The sequence below is a fragment of the Fundulus heteroclitus genome, chromosome 4, assembly GCF_011125445.2.
Source record: "Fundulus heteroclitus isolate FHET01 chromosome 4, MU-UCD_Fhet_4.1, whole genome shotgun sequence".
NCBI lineage: Eukaryota > Metazoa > Chordata > Actinopteri > Cyprinodontiformes > Fundulidae > Fundulus > Fundulus heteroclitus.
The window spans coordinates 21,871,807-21,884,564 of NC_046364.1; the positions used below are offsets into that span (position 1 = coordinate 21,871,807).

Sequence of the window (12,758 nt, forward strand, 5' to 3'; positions counted from 1 at the left end):
TAAACATGCTGGAACTGGGAGGAAAAAAAGCAGGATCTAGAAAATAAAAAAGCTTTCTGGAGTGTTTGTAAGGTGAGTAATAGTGATGTGAATGTTATTTATTCATGCTTTCTGAAATAAAATGGCGCTAATCAACAGCAGGTTATTAATCAGTTTGCTCCAGAAGCTACGCTCACTTATTCACAGTAGAAAAAGTAGGCTCGAATTGATAATAGAGGTGACATATCATGTAAAATACACTTTTTAGCCCTTAAATTCATTTTGTTGTGTCCTTGGAGTCTCTGGGAGTGCAAAAAATTTGAAGATAGACTGTCCAGGTGCTGCATAGATAATTTTATATTCTGATTGGGTCGTATTTTTCAAGTTTTCTCCGTTCTCTGTTAACGGTTTTTTTTAAACAAAAATGTCACAGTACTTGCTGCTGCGATGCTAAACAAGGTCATGGACTTCCAGCTTACCAGTTTCAGGAATCTGCTATTTTTATTTTTTGGCCACGGTTTCGCAGTACAAGCTGAAGGAGGCTTGTGGATAAATAACAACGGTTTCATTACACCGTCCCCCACCATACTACAAAAATGAACAAGGTGAGGTGGAACGCTCTGCGACCTGGTGTGGGATGGGTTGTGAAGAGCCTCCTTTGCATTTAACCAGACCGCACCAAAACGAGCTGCTCTCAGACACAACTCAGAACCGGGGCAAACGAGGAGGTATGGGGCAACAATAGCGAGGAATTAAGACCAAAGCACTGCATTTCCACTTTATATAGACCACAGCTGAATGATTGAACTGCAATAAGGAAGGCATGATATGTCGCCTTTAAGTGTAACGGATTTTGGAATATCCCAGTTTGTTTACAAAGTATAAGCATAGGTTAACAATAGAAAAGAACTCTTGTTCTATATTTTGGAAACCTGCACAAAATGCAATAGCATTATGAATGCGTTCTCAGTTGGAATTCAAGTGTTGTCCTTTCAGACATCTTTACGTTTAAACTCTGCTTTCCACCGGTAAGCTTAAATGGTTGAAATAAGTTAGTGATACAAAACTGCTAAATATATATATATATATATATATATATATATATATATATATATATATATATATATATATATATATATATGTCTCTGCGTTAAACACATTTTCATGAACTGCAAAGTGAAAGTCCCAGAGCGACGGGAGCTTTTTCTGGCTATATGGAGCATGGAGTAGCACAGAGATGCCCCCCTCCTCTTCCTGCCGCTGTGCTCTGCTGGTCAGCTGACTGAAAGAAGGCCATTACACGTTTCGGTCACTTACAAGAAACACAGATTAAGCTATTCGGAAATATCACCAGTCACAACAAACAGGGACGGTCATGGTGTACAAACTAGAGGAACTGCACCCATCCATCTTAGTAGGGTAAAAGCTTTTTAGGGGGCCAACTACAAGCGGTGTTCATTCTATCGGTAAAAATCCATATTCTTTTTTTTTATTTTATTTTTTTATTTCCTTTATTTAACCAGGTAAACCCCTTTGAGATCTGGATCTCATTTTCAAGGGGGACCTGGGCAATTCTATATTGTTTTAGAATATAGAGTAGTGATTTTTAACAATTTTCAGTATGAAAATTGTTGATTATCTGCCTCAAGTAACAGTGGTTATGTTAAAACAAAAAAAACATATTACATTTGAATTTTTACCATTTATACTTTGAAACAGCAGCATATTCACTCAATGTTAAAGTCCTGACCAAAATTCCCATTAAGCCCTGCCTAAGGCTGAGCGTAAGTTAACGTGCTTCACACCTGCGCCCTTAAATGGTGCTGCACGAACAAATCTTTGCTGTTGATCTTTTCATCCACCGAGAGAGGCAAAACAAGCAAGATCAAGTTGTTGTCAAGCCTCTGCACCAATCACGGAGCCCTAATTATAACGGCGCCACCGCCATGTTACCATCACATTACCCAGCAGGTAGGAATCTACCTGTGGATGCAGCTCGACTGCGCCGGCAGCGAGACGGGTAGCTGTGATACTTTCCAAGCACAGATCAGCATCCATTCAACACATTTTTATCACAGCCCACTACACACGGCCAGATCAACATATGGCTGTAGGCCCCCTTCCTCTCCTCCAGAACAACAATCACGGCATATCACCCGTATCAATATTTTAACGATCCCACAAGGCTGCCTTTTTAGGACTTGTTGAAATAATCATGAGGCGCTTGTTTGGTAATGCACTTTGCTTCAATGAGTAAGTGGTGAAAAAAAAAAAAAAAAAAAAAAAAAAAAAGCTGGAAACCAGCGAGACAGAGGCTGGCCAACAGAGACAGCTCATTATGTATGCACCACAGCGAAACCAATCTTTGTTGAGCCTGTCCTCGATTGTTTTTAAAGGATACTTTACTGGACACAATCAAATTAGCAAGAACATCCCTGATACGGGGTAATAACCCTAAATTGAATTTTTGCACAGGCTAAAGTGTCCCCTCTCTGCAGAATCAATTGCTGTGAAGAGAAAAAGAGGGCAGGGAGAGGGGTATTCATAGTTAGCAGACCTTTAAAAAGTACACCAGAGAGGAAGGCATGAGGGGGCTATTTTCACGCTCCGGGGCCCTACAATAATGCCTGCCTGCCGACTGCTACACCAGATGCGATCTCTCCGATTGTGCAAGCTCATTTGAATTACCTTTCAAACTCCCTGCGTTTTTTGCGCGAGGCTTCCCGTTCCTTCATTTGCATAAATACGACTGTCTTTCATTGTTTTTAGGTACCCCGGAGCCGCACACAGGCTCGCTCTGGCAAGCCGTATGTCTGCGCTAAGTGAACACACACTATGACAACAACAAGCAATTAGCCAGACAGCCCCCTGTTAGCTGTGCCATTGGCTGACACTGCTGTGTGGTGTGCTGACGCCAGCCAAGGATATCACTTTACTCAGCTAACTGCTGTGGTTCACTCGCTGCTGTAACACGGTGGCGTTTTGTCCACTTTGCTGACGCTCAGAGCAAATACCGGGACGTTTGATGAAAACTCACTTAAGCTTTTAAAAGTTGAAAGGGTCAAAGGTCAATGCAAAACTGAATGTACCCATATTTCTGACATTGGTTTTAAAACCAGAAATAAACTCCTCTCTCTGTGCAATAACCTGGTAACTACTGGACAAGTTTTTACTGAGAGAGTTTTAGGGTGTTTTCAAACCTTAGTTTTTTTAACATCTAATTTTTTTGCATGGTTTGCTTTCTTTTCACACAGAGAAAATTCTAAGCGATCCAAAGTCTGTCACTACAAACCATTTGTGAACGTTCAGTCTGTTTATTGGCCAGATGTGTCTGGGATGGGAGTTGCAAGTTTTTAAAAATTTAACTGTTTGTTTCTGGGTGCTACGTATTTCACGACACATTGTCTGAGTTGTTTATTGAACGGTTTTGAGAATTTGTCTTAAAGGCTGCAAAGAGCTTTATTCTTTACTAAAAAGATGTGCCGCTGTAATTAGTTTCTTTACTCTAAGGCATCCCATGGTGCAACACAATCCTGCCTAGGGGCTCAAGCCCAAGCTTGCCGTCTTTACATGGTAGGTCTGTTCTACTGAGGTCAGGTAATATTTACGTCATAAACGAACAGCTCTAGAGTTTGTTCGGAACCGTAGGGAGACCATGTCCTCCACACGGTCTTGGTACGGTTGTTCTGGACCACACCCCGGTGCAATCGGTGTGTTTGCAGCAACACGAATGAACTGCACCAAGGGGGAGGGAACGAAATAAAGTTTGTTTTAACTGGACAAAAACCCTCCTTGTGTGAAAACCCCTTTAATAGGCTGATTTTTAAAACAGGATAAGGCAGAAACTTAGTGCACTGAATGACTGTGTGCTTACGTGTTGGTATGTGTTGTTATGTGTTCTTCTGTTGTTCTCACAATCTGACCTTGTTGACGAAGCCCACAAGAGTGAAATCAAATCTAGCCGATCTAGGGCACATGATTAAGTTATTGAGTTATGACACAGTGGAATACAGCCAGTTATCCCAAGGAGGGAGCCCCATAACCAGCAGATGCTACCCTCATAAGGAAGCACCTGCTTCTGGACACCATTTGACTTGTACGCAAATATAAGTAATTAGTTTGACTTTATCAGTTATTCTTCTAGATAATAATTGTTTTGTTTGACTGTGAAAAAATAAATAAAAAAATACATGGCAATTGGGTACATAATCAATCACTGTTTTTAAAACTCTATTTTAGTGCTAAAACACTAGTTATCTGTTTAAATATGTACGGCAATAAACTCTCGAAGGTTAGCTGTGGTATATCTGGCACCAGGACGTTAGCAACAGATCCCTTTAGGTCCTGTAAGCTGCAAGATCGGCTTTCCATGGATCACACTCGCATGTCCAGCACATCCCACAGACGGTTGACTGGACTGAGATCTGGAAATATTAGGAGGCCAAGTCGACACCACAAACTTCTGTTGTGCTCCTCAAACAATTCCTGAGTCCTGTTTACTTAGCGGTGGGCAGCACTCTTCTGCTGAAAGACGCTATTGCCATCAAGAATATCCAGTTCCATGAGCGAATGTGTGCGCTCTACAACCACGTTTAGGCGGCTCCTATGAGCGGATGTGAACTGTATATCCACATGGATGGAAGGATTCAAGGTTTTGAATCAGAATGTTGCTCAAACTATCACATTGTCTCTGCTGGCTAGCCTTCATCCCACAGCACACTCATTAACGTTAAGGTTAGCCCACCACACTCACCCGGACACCATGTAACAGAAAATGTGATTGGTCAGATCAGGCCACCTCTTTAATCTGCTCCCTGGTCTAGTTCTGATGCTCATTGTTGGCCCTTTGGGTCGTGGACAGGCGCCAGCATGGGCGCCCTGACTGCTCTGCAACTATACAGCCCCGTACACAGCAGACTATAATTCACACCATTCTCTCACAAGCAGCCATAACTGCTTCAGCAATTTGAGCTACGTTTATCCGTCTGTTGGATCCGACCGCATGGGGAAGAGTTGCTCACTTTGTGCATGAATGAGCCTTGGCTGCACATGAACCTGTAATTAGTTTGCTATTGTAGCTTTCTTATGTCACTTTTCTAGATACTGACCGCTGCAGATTGGGAACACCCTACAGATGCTTTGACCCAGTCGTCTGGCCAACGCAATTCCGTCCATGTCTAACTCCCCTAAACCCATTTGTTTGCATATTCCTACTTTTAACACATCAGCTTGAAGGACACAATGTTCGCTAGCTGCCTTAATACAGCCCACCCACTAACAGGTGCCACGATGAAGAGATAATCAGTGTTATCCACAGCTTATTCGCGCGTCAGCTGTCATAATATTATGCTTCGCCGTCGTATCGGTGGATTCAAAATATTAGTTACCAGAACCAATTGACGAAAGACTGAATCTTTCAGTGTTGTTTCGCAGTGTGTGGTAGAGTATCTTTTCAGCTTCTAATAAGTGGAACAAGGTTCACAAAGCATGTACCTTTTGTCTCGTTGTGCTGCGTTACAGGGGAAGTCTATAGTATCAAACCTGACTTCAACTAATTCACTTAGTGCTCCAGTTAGCAGAGAGAAAGTGAATCATTGTGTGAGCTACAATAGCCCATTACCTGTGAGTTAAAGAGCTCCATCAGTCCACGACACCTCCTCCCCCCCCCCCCCCCATCCCCACCCCCCCTTGGTGAGGAGAACGAGTTAGGCCCTGAATGCCAGACAGCAAGTAATGAGCAGGCCGCAAGCCCATTTGTGCTGGGAGAGAATAGGTCCCTAATGAACCACTAAAGACACTTAGGTCCACTGAGTCAGGACTGAAATGTGCAGCTGATGGCCAATTGGAGCGTGTGCCAATTCAACCAAAAAGGGGGAGAAAAGAATTACATGAATTTGGAAGATAAAACTTTCTTTTGTGGATTTTGTGTGTTTGCCAAGGCCCGACGAGGTGTCAGCCACAGACCAGCGGGGAAAAACTTAAGAGTTCAAAAATATGCCTTCTCCGCCCCAGTGGTGACATGCTCAATTTCCTTCTTTTATTTACTGTGTCATGAGATGCTATCAAACCAATCCGAGCCATTTGTTTTCCCTTTTTTACGGCGAGACTAGTTCTCCTCCTGAAGGGAAATCTTTGGGTGTGTGAGGAATGAATTCTCCGTTGCGACATAAGCCGCCAACACTCCGCTCCTTTTGCGTTTGAAATATGAGAAGATAACTTCTTCCCCGCACTTCCTGAGTCACGGCAGAAAAACGGCACTTCCAGCGTTTTTTTCCATCGAGGGTGTCAAGCTCTTCCCACTGCACCTCGCTGAAAAGGTCAAAGCTTCTGTGTTTTATGGGCTAGATTAAAAATAAAATCATAAAGAAACATTTCAATATCGGAGATTTAAAACACAGTCAAGACTAAACTCAAAGGACTTCCCGTGAAAAATAGGCCTGAACTTATACAATCAGAATATCTGTATAGAGACGCTCTCAGTAGACTTGTCTGGGTAGATGGCTAGAGTTTAAACAAGGAGGTTTATGGCTTTCAGACTACAGGCACATTATGTATGGGAGTGCCCTCATTTAAACTGCCATTTTGCCTAATGAACCCTTTGTTGGGAAAAGACCACAAGCGCGCAGCTTGGTGACAGACGGCAGTAATTCCCGCAACAGTAATGAAAGGACAGGAGCAGCGGTGACACCCACCCATTGCGTGGACGGCCAGCATCGCAGGCAGCAGGAGGGCTAGCATGATGTTTCAGGATGGATTCAAACAGCAGGTCCACGTCTTCAGATACAGCACTGCAGGGGGACAAGAACTGAGACTTAATATGAAGAAATGGTCAAATAATAAGGAGGAAATAGCTGCAAGGTAAAAATGGGAAGAAGTGCAGTGCAGAGGTTGATAAGGCAGAATTATGCAGTATAAAAATGTCAATACTGTGTATTTGTCATTTTGTCAAAGTGAAGTCTGCCTTGTGACGATTCGTCCAGGTACTCTGATGTAGGGTGCCATTTGTAAAGTTAAGCAGTCAAAAATGAACAACATTTTGGGTTATTTTATCATACTATCATTCATACATTTATAAATGTCACAGCTCCAAACTAAATATTTAATTAGAAAGCTATTTGCTATTGCAAATAGTTTGTGAACTAAATAGTTAGTTTTCAAACTAAATATAGAATTTAAAAAAACAAAAGCTGGGTCTTGCTATCCTCTATATAAAGACTGAACCGCTTCAGTCATTGCTCGAAACTTCATTTATCTTGACCGGGTCACAAACTTACAGCTGGTTGCTGTGGATCCATCAGTAAACATCTGTATTGCCGTTAAAAACGTCTTGACCTGTGTTTTCAGCTAACATTATGAGAGGAAAGGGATTCATTGTAAAAGAAGTTACATGAATGACGACATTTCAGTCTCGCCAGCAGAAGGACTTTACACAGTGGATAGCAAGACCCAGCTTTTGTTGCGGTAGTTCACTTTCACTTAGTAAAGTAGCACATTGGCTAAACATTTGGGTCCGAGCTAGAGCAAGACCCAGCTTTTTGTATTGGTACTCCACTCCAATTTGCATATTAGTTAGCAAGGTAAATATTTAGCTCCAAACTATATATATATAAATATTTAGCTTACAAACTAAACATTTAGTTTCTAAACTAAATATTTAATTTGGAGTTAAATATTTAGCTTGTAAATTAAATATTTAATTTGCAAGCTAAATATCCATCCATTTTACATACCTGCTTATCCATGCAGGGTCGCAGGGGGGCTGGTGCCAATCTCCAGGGGTCAATGGTTGAGAGGTGGGGTAAACCCTGGATAGGTCCCCAGTCTATCACAGGGCACAAGCTAAATATTAGTTTGTAAACTAAATATTTAGCTTGCTAATTTAATATTTAGTTTGAGACTGTGACATTTATAAATGTATGAATGACATGGTGAGAATATGTCTCTGAAAAATTAACCCCCATTTTTTTCTCTTATGGCAGGCTAAATAACCCAAAAATATTGCTGATAATATTTCGAAGAGTCTGGACTGCCTTTGATTGTATTTAGTTCAAAATCTAGAATGCTTAGACTGCTTAAAACTGTGCTGTACAAAACTGTACTTTAAAGGAGCATTGCGCGGGTTGCCGGACTTTTGCGAATGTCTGCCACCTCTGGCGACAAGCTGAAATGACACCAGTGTTGTGCACCTGCATGGGTGAGGAGGAAAAGTCTTTTGTTTAGAGGAGTAACATCTTCTGAGGTAAGAAAGTTATAAATATTAAAGTTAGACATGTATTCTCTCGCTGACGTGTTCACGGCGGCGGAGACTCAACAATGTGGCCAGCCGAAGAGCGTGCAATGCGTCACACCCACGCGCACACCCAGAGAATCGGGTCTGAATCAGCCTCTCCTGAACTGACTAATGGAGCCTAAAAGTTTCAGCTGCGGTAAATAGAGGAAAACTCATTTTACAAGTTGGCCAATAGTAAAGGCATGTATGGGAAAGAAAAAAATAGTACTTGTGCAATGCTCCTTTAAAAAAAGATTTATCAAACCTTTATTCTAGTCATGAAAACACCAAAAAAAAGAAAGAATTGCGATGCTTCTAGGACAACCCCAACTGATACCACAATATATGAAGCTTTGAAATATAACCTAAAATATTTTACACTGACTGAATTATTTAAAAACAGCTTATGATTTGTGAAATCTAAAATTGATTTGCAGTTATTTCCAACAATGTTACTAAGATTGTATCTCATGAAACCAATATCATTTGTCTTCTCTTCTCCACTAATTATAGCTACATGTGGAGGATGTTTAAAGAAATTGGACAAGCCTATATGGTGCTGTATTGTCAAGAATGCACAACTTCAAAGACGGATATAGCTTTTCTGGAGAAAAACATCTAAAGGTTTCTCTGAAGGTGACTTCCTCCGCTTTTGTTCTCTGGCTTCCTTTAGGCTTTTTTTTCTCTCTTTCATTAGAAATAAGGCTGTGATGACAAACGGGGACTTCAGAAGAGGAAAAAGCCAAGTCATTCTCTCTCTACTTTCCAAATAAAAAAAGAAATACTACCGCATCCGAGAATGCACGGGGGAAGGAGCTCCAAGATAAACTCAGAGATAGACAAAGCTATCTTTCTCCTTCCTTACCCTCCAATGTATTCAATATTTATGAGATACCCATCTCTGCTCCACTGGTAGAGGTCACTATTTGTCTATGAATTACTGAGAGAAAATCTTCACAGTGTGTTTTAGATAGTATTGAAGACAGAGTTGTTATTTCTTTTTTTTTTCTTTGATATGAAGTCACCTTTTCACAATGAGAGAGCAAAAACACAGTTACTCCTTCATGCTGAGGCACATTGCGTCGTGCATCAAATAAGGATATCATGAAAAAATTCTAGATTTCTTATCGAACCCTTCACAAATGGAAACTCGTGCAGTATATTACATAGATTCATGGCACATAGAGTGAAATACAGTATTTCAAACCTTTATTTCTTGTAATGTGATAATTATAGCTCACATACAAGAAAACTTAAAATTCAGTCTCGTAAAATTTAAAATGGTTCATTTGATCAGTGGTACAAAGATTATTTTTAAACCAAAAATAAACTTCAGCACAGGTGCAATGGAAGCCCATATTGCTTCAATAGCTGCCTTCAGGTCATCTGCCTTTTTGGGTTTGGTGTTTCTCATCTCCCTCTTGACACTATACAGATTTCTTACAAGGTTCACGTCAGGTGAGTTTGCTGATCATAGTGGTACCGTGGTCACTGAACCAGCTTTTGGTACCTTTGGCAGTGTGGGCAGGTGCCAGGTCCTAAAAGAAAATGAAATCAGCATCTCCATAAAGCTTGTTAGCACAAGGAAGCCTAATTAGGGCTGGACGATATAGAAAAAAAACGTACCAATAAAATAGAAATCATACTGATCGATAGCGATAATTATCAACAAATTCAAAACATATATTTTAAGTGCAGCCCTGGCCATTTTACACTGTTGCTTAGCGACCAATTTTTAGACACAGAGCACACAAACACTGAATTCAAACTCAGCCCTTTATTTAACCAACATTTAGCCAAAATCGCAAGTATTTTATAAAAGAAAAAAGAACGTATGCTCACTGAACCCTTTGAAGGGGGCGGAGCTTGGTGACTGAGCGCTCTTGTGTCTGCGTTTGTGATTGGTTGGGTGGATGTAATGACTGTATTATTAACCTACATGGCTAGAAGGCAAAAGGAAGAAAAACTGTTGAACTTTTATTGACATACATCTATCGATCAATATGTATTGTTATTGAATTATGGTCCAGCCCTAAGCCTAACATCCTCAAGCATTTCCTGCTAGATGGCTGCATTGACTGTGGATTTCAGAAAACCCAGTGGATCAACACCAGATGACATGGCACCCCAAACCATGGCTGACTGTGGAAACCTCCGACTAGACTTGGATTCTCTGCCCCTCCACTCTTCCTCCAAACTCTGGGGCCTCGATTTCCATTAAAAATGCAGAATTCCTTTGTAAAGACGACTTTGGACAACTGAGCAACAGTCCAGCTTTCCTTTCCATTTCCCAGGTAAGACGCTTGTAGCCCAAGTGTCTGTGCGTATGTGGCTCTTGATGCACCAACTCCCGCTTCAGCTTACTGCTAGTAAAGCTTCCCCAAATTCTTGAATGGATCCTGCTTGACAATCCTCTCAAAGCTGCAGCTGTCCCTGTTGCTGATGTACATTTTTCTACCATACCTTTTCCTTCCTCTCATTTTCTATGAATATGCTTGGATCCACCACACTTTGAACAACCAGCTTCTTTAGAAAGCACCCGGCATGGCTTACCCAGCTGGAGGGTGCTGACCCAGACGGAGGAGCTCAGGACGTTAATGAACTCATTAGGGTGTGACACCACATGTTTCCAATATTTAACTTTTTTACAATGTGGGGATTTTTGCAGACGCTGAATTTTGGGCTTTCATTATCTGAAACCAATACTTATCAAAATTATCAGGAAAAGAAATGCTTAAAATATTTATGTCTTTGTGTAATGAATCTATATCATATGCTTTTTATCGTGCATTTTGACTGTTTGGTACTACCATCTGCTCTGATCCAAACTGGCCACCGCAGATAAAAGTTAATTGGTCAGGGTGTTCAACAGTAATCCAGAAACGCCAAGGCTCAAGCCTAAAAGACTGTTGGAAGGGACTCAATTTTGCAATATGGAATATGTTGGAGCAGCAGCATCGCTGTCCACGCTGAAGAGAGTCTTGTTATCACAATTGACTGAGACTGATGACGAATAAAGAGGCACCCTCTCTAAAAACAACACCTTCAAGATTAACCTGCAGCTGCCCACGCAGACAAGCCAAACGTCTTCTAGAAAAATAAGTTAATGGTCAGACAAGATACAAATTAAGTAAACAAGCGTGCCTGTCAGGTTGGTGTCAAAATGAGGCTTTAAAACTTTAAGAGGCTAGAGTGGCTGTGGTCGCATGATGCTGAGGGTCTGTTTGCTGCCAGCGTTAGATTATATAGACTTTTTTTTGCCAGTGAAAAAAACTCAGCATGCAATATTTAAAAAAAATTAGGTAGCATTTGAGGTTATGAGGTTATTCTGATAAGGGCATCCAGTTTCATAATCTTTTTGGTGTAACTAAAAGAAATACAAAAAAAAAGACGTAGTCTATTCTCAACTGTAAGGATACAATTTGGGCAACTCTTTCTATGGAAATGCCTGTTGTTAGCCAAGTTCAATGAAGTAATTAAAAGCAGATCCGGGAGCACCAAAGTCTGTTTTTAAGTCGAAGTCACTGTGCAGATGTGGCCCTATTTACTATGAAATAAAAGAATGTAAAAACTTTGATTATAAAAAGATAAATACTTTGTGTTGTACCTGACATTTTCTGCTGTAAGAAGATTTTAATTTGCTTGCTATAAATTTTAAAAAGGAAAAACTTTCATTCTACATTTGTTTATTTGAATAATTTTTTTGTATAATCCTGCCACCCAGGGGGAAAAAAACTTTGATTAAATTTCTAACACACTCTTGACTTAAAAATGACTGTCAAAATGTAAAAAATACAGGAATTTCTCAAAAAGGAAGAAAAAAAACAGCCGTTTTCATTATGATCAGGAAAAAAAATAAGAGCAGTTACAGCTTAACGGAATTAGGCTCATTTAATTTCTTTGCACATAAATAAATGGGGGTCAGCGATCTATGAGAGCCGCCTCGCAGCTGTTACAACTACTGTTTGGTTGGGATGGTGCCCAGCACACTGCCTGGTGTAAATTCAGCTTATCAGCTGTTTTGGCTTGGTGGTATGAATCATTTCAGGCTCTGCAGCTCCACCCCATGGTTTACCCAAAGGATTTTCCAAGCTTCTCCTTTTATAGCTCTAGCAGAGAGGATGTGGGCCGATGTTTGGGCCCAGTGTTCAGTTTAAAATTTCTGCTTTGCTCACCATTTGCCCCAATACAGGTCCAGACAAGTCAAAATGTTTGCAGAAATATATAAAACTCCCTGGATATCCCACCCCAAATTGTGGGAGACTGAGCCGAGGTTCATAAATATTCCATGACGAAAAAAAGAGCAGGCACATAACCACAACTATCCTGTTCCTCAATGTCTTTCCATGGGTAAAGTGGAAAGAAACTTCCCAACGGCACAAACCACAGACTCTGACTCAGGCTGTCCGGGGAGCAGGAAGCCATCAAAGGGGTTTTCACCGAATGACTCAGGCACTTTACCACCACCTTGCCAGCATGCGTCCTCTTCTCTTCCCTTCATTTTATGATT

General features: G+C 40.9%; 1 protein-coding gene across 3 annotated transcripts in view; it reads right to left on the minus strand.

Moving 5' to 3' along the window:
• cd276 (CD276 molecule) overlaps positions 1-12,758 on the minus strand; it is a 108,607-nt gene that overhangs the window by 88,165 nt on the left and 7,684 nt on the right. For all 3 annotated transcript variants that reach the window (XM_021309659.2, XM_021309658.2, XM_012850894.3), the window contains exon 2: positions 6,672-6,767. In XM_021309659.2, coding sequence (XP_021165334.1) covers positions 6,672-6,717 — 46 coding nt within the window. In that variant the 5' untranslated portion in view covers positions 6,718-6,767. The remainder of the gene's footprint in view (positions 1-6,671; positions 6,768-12,758) is intronic.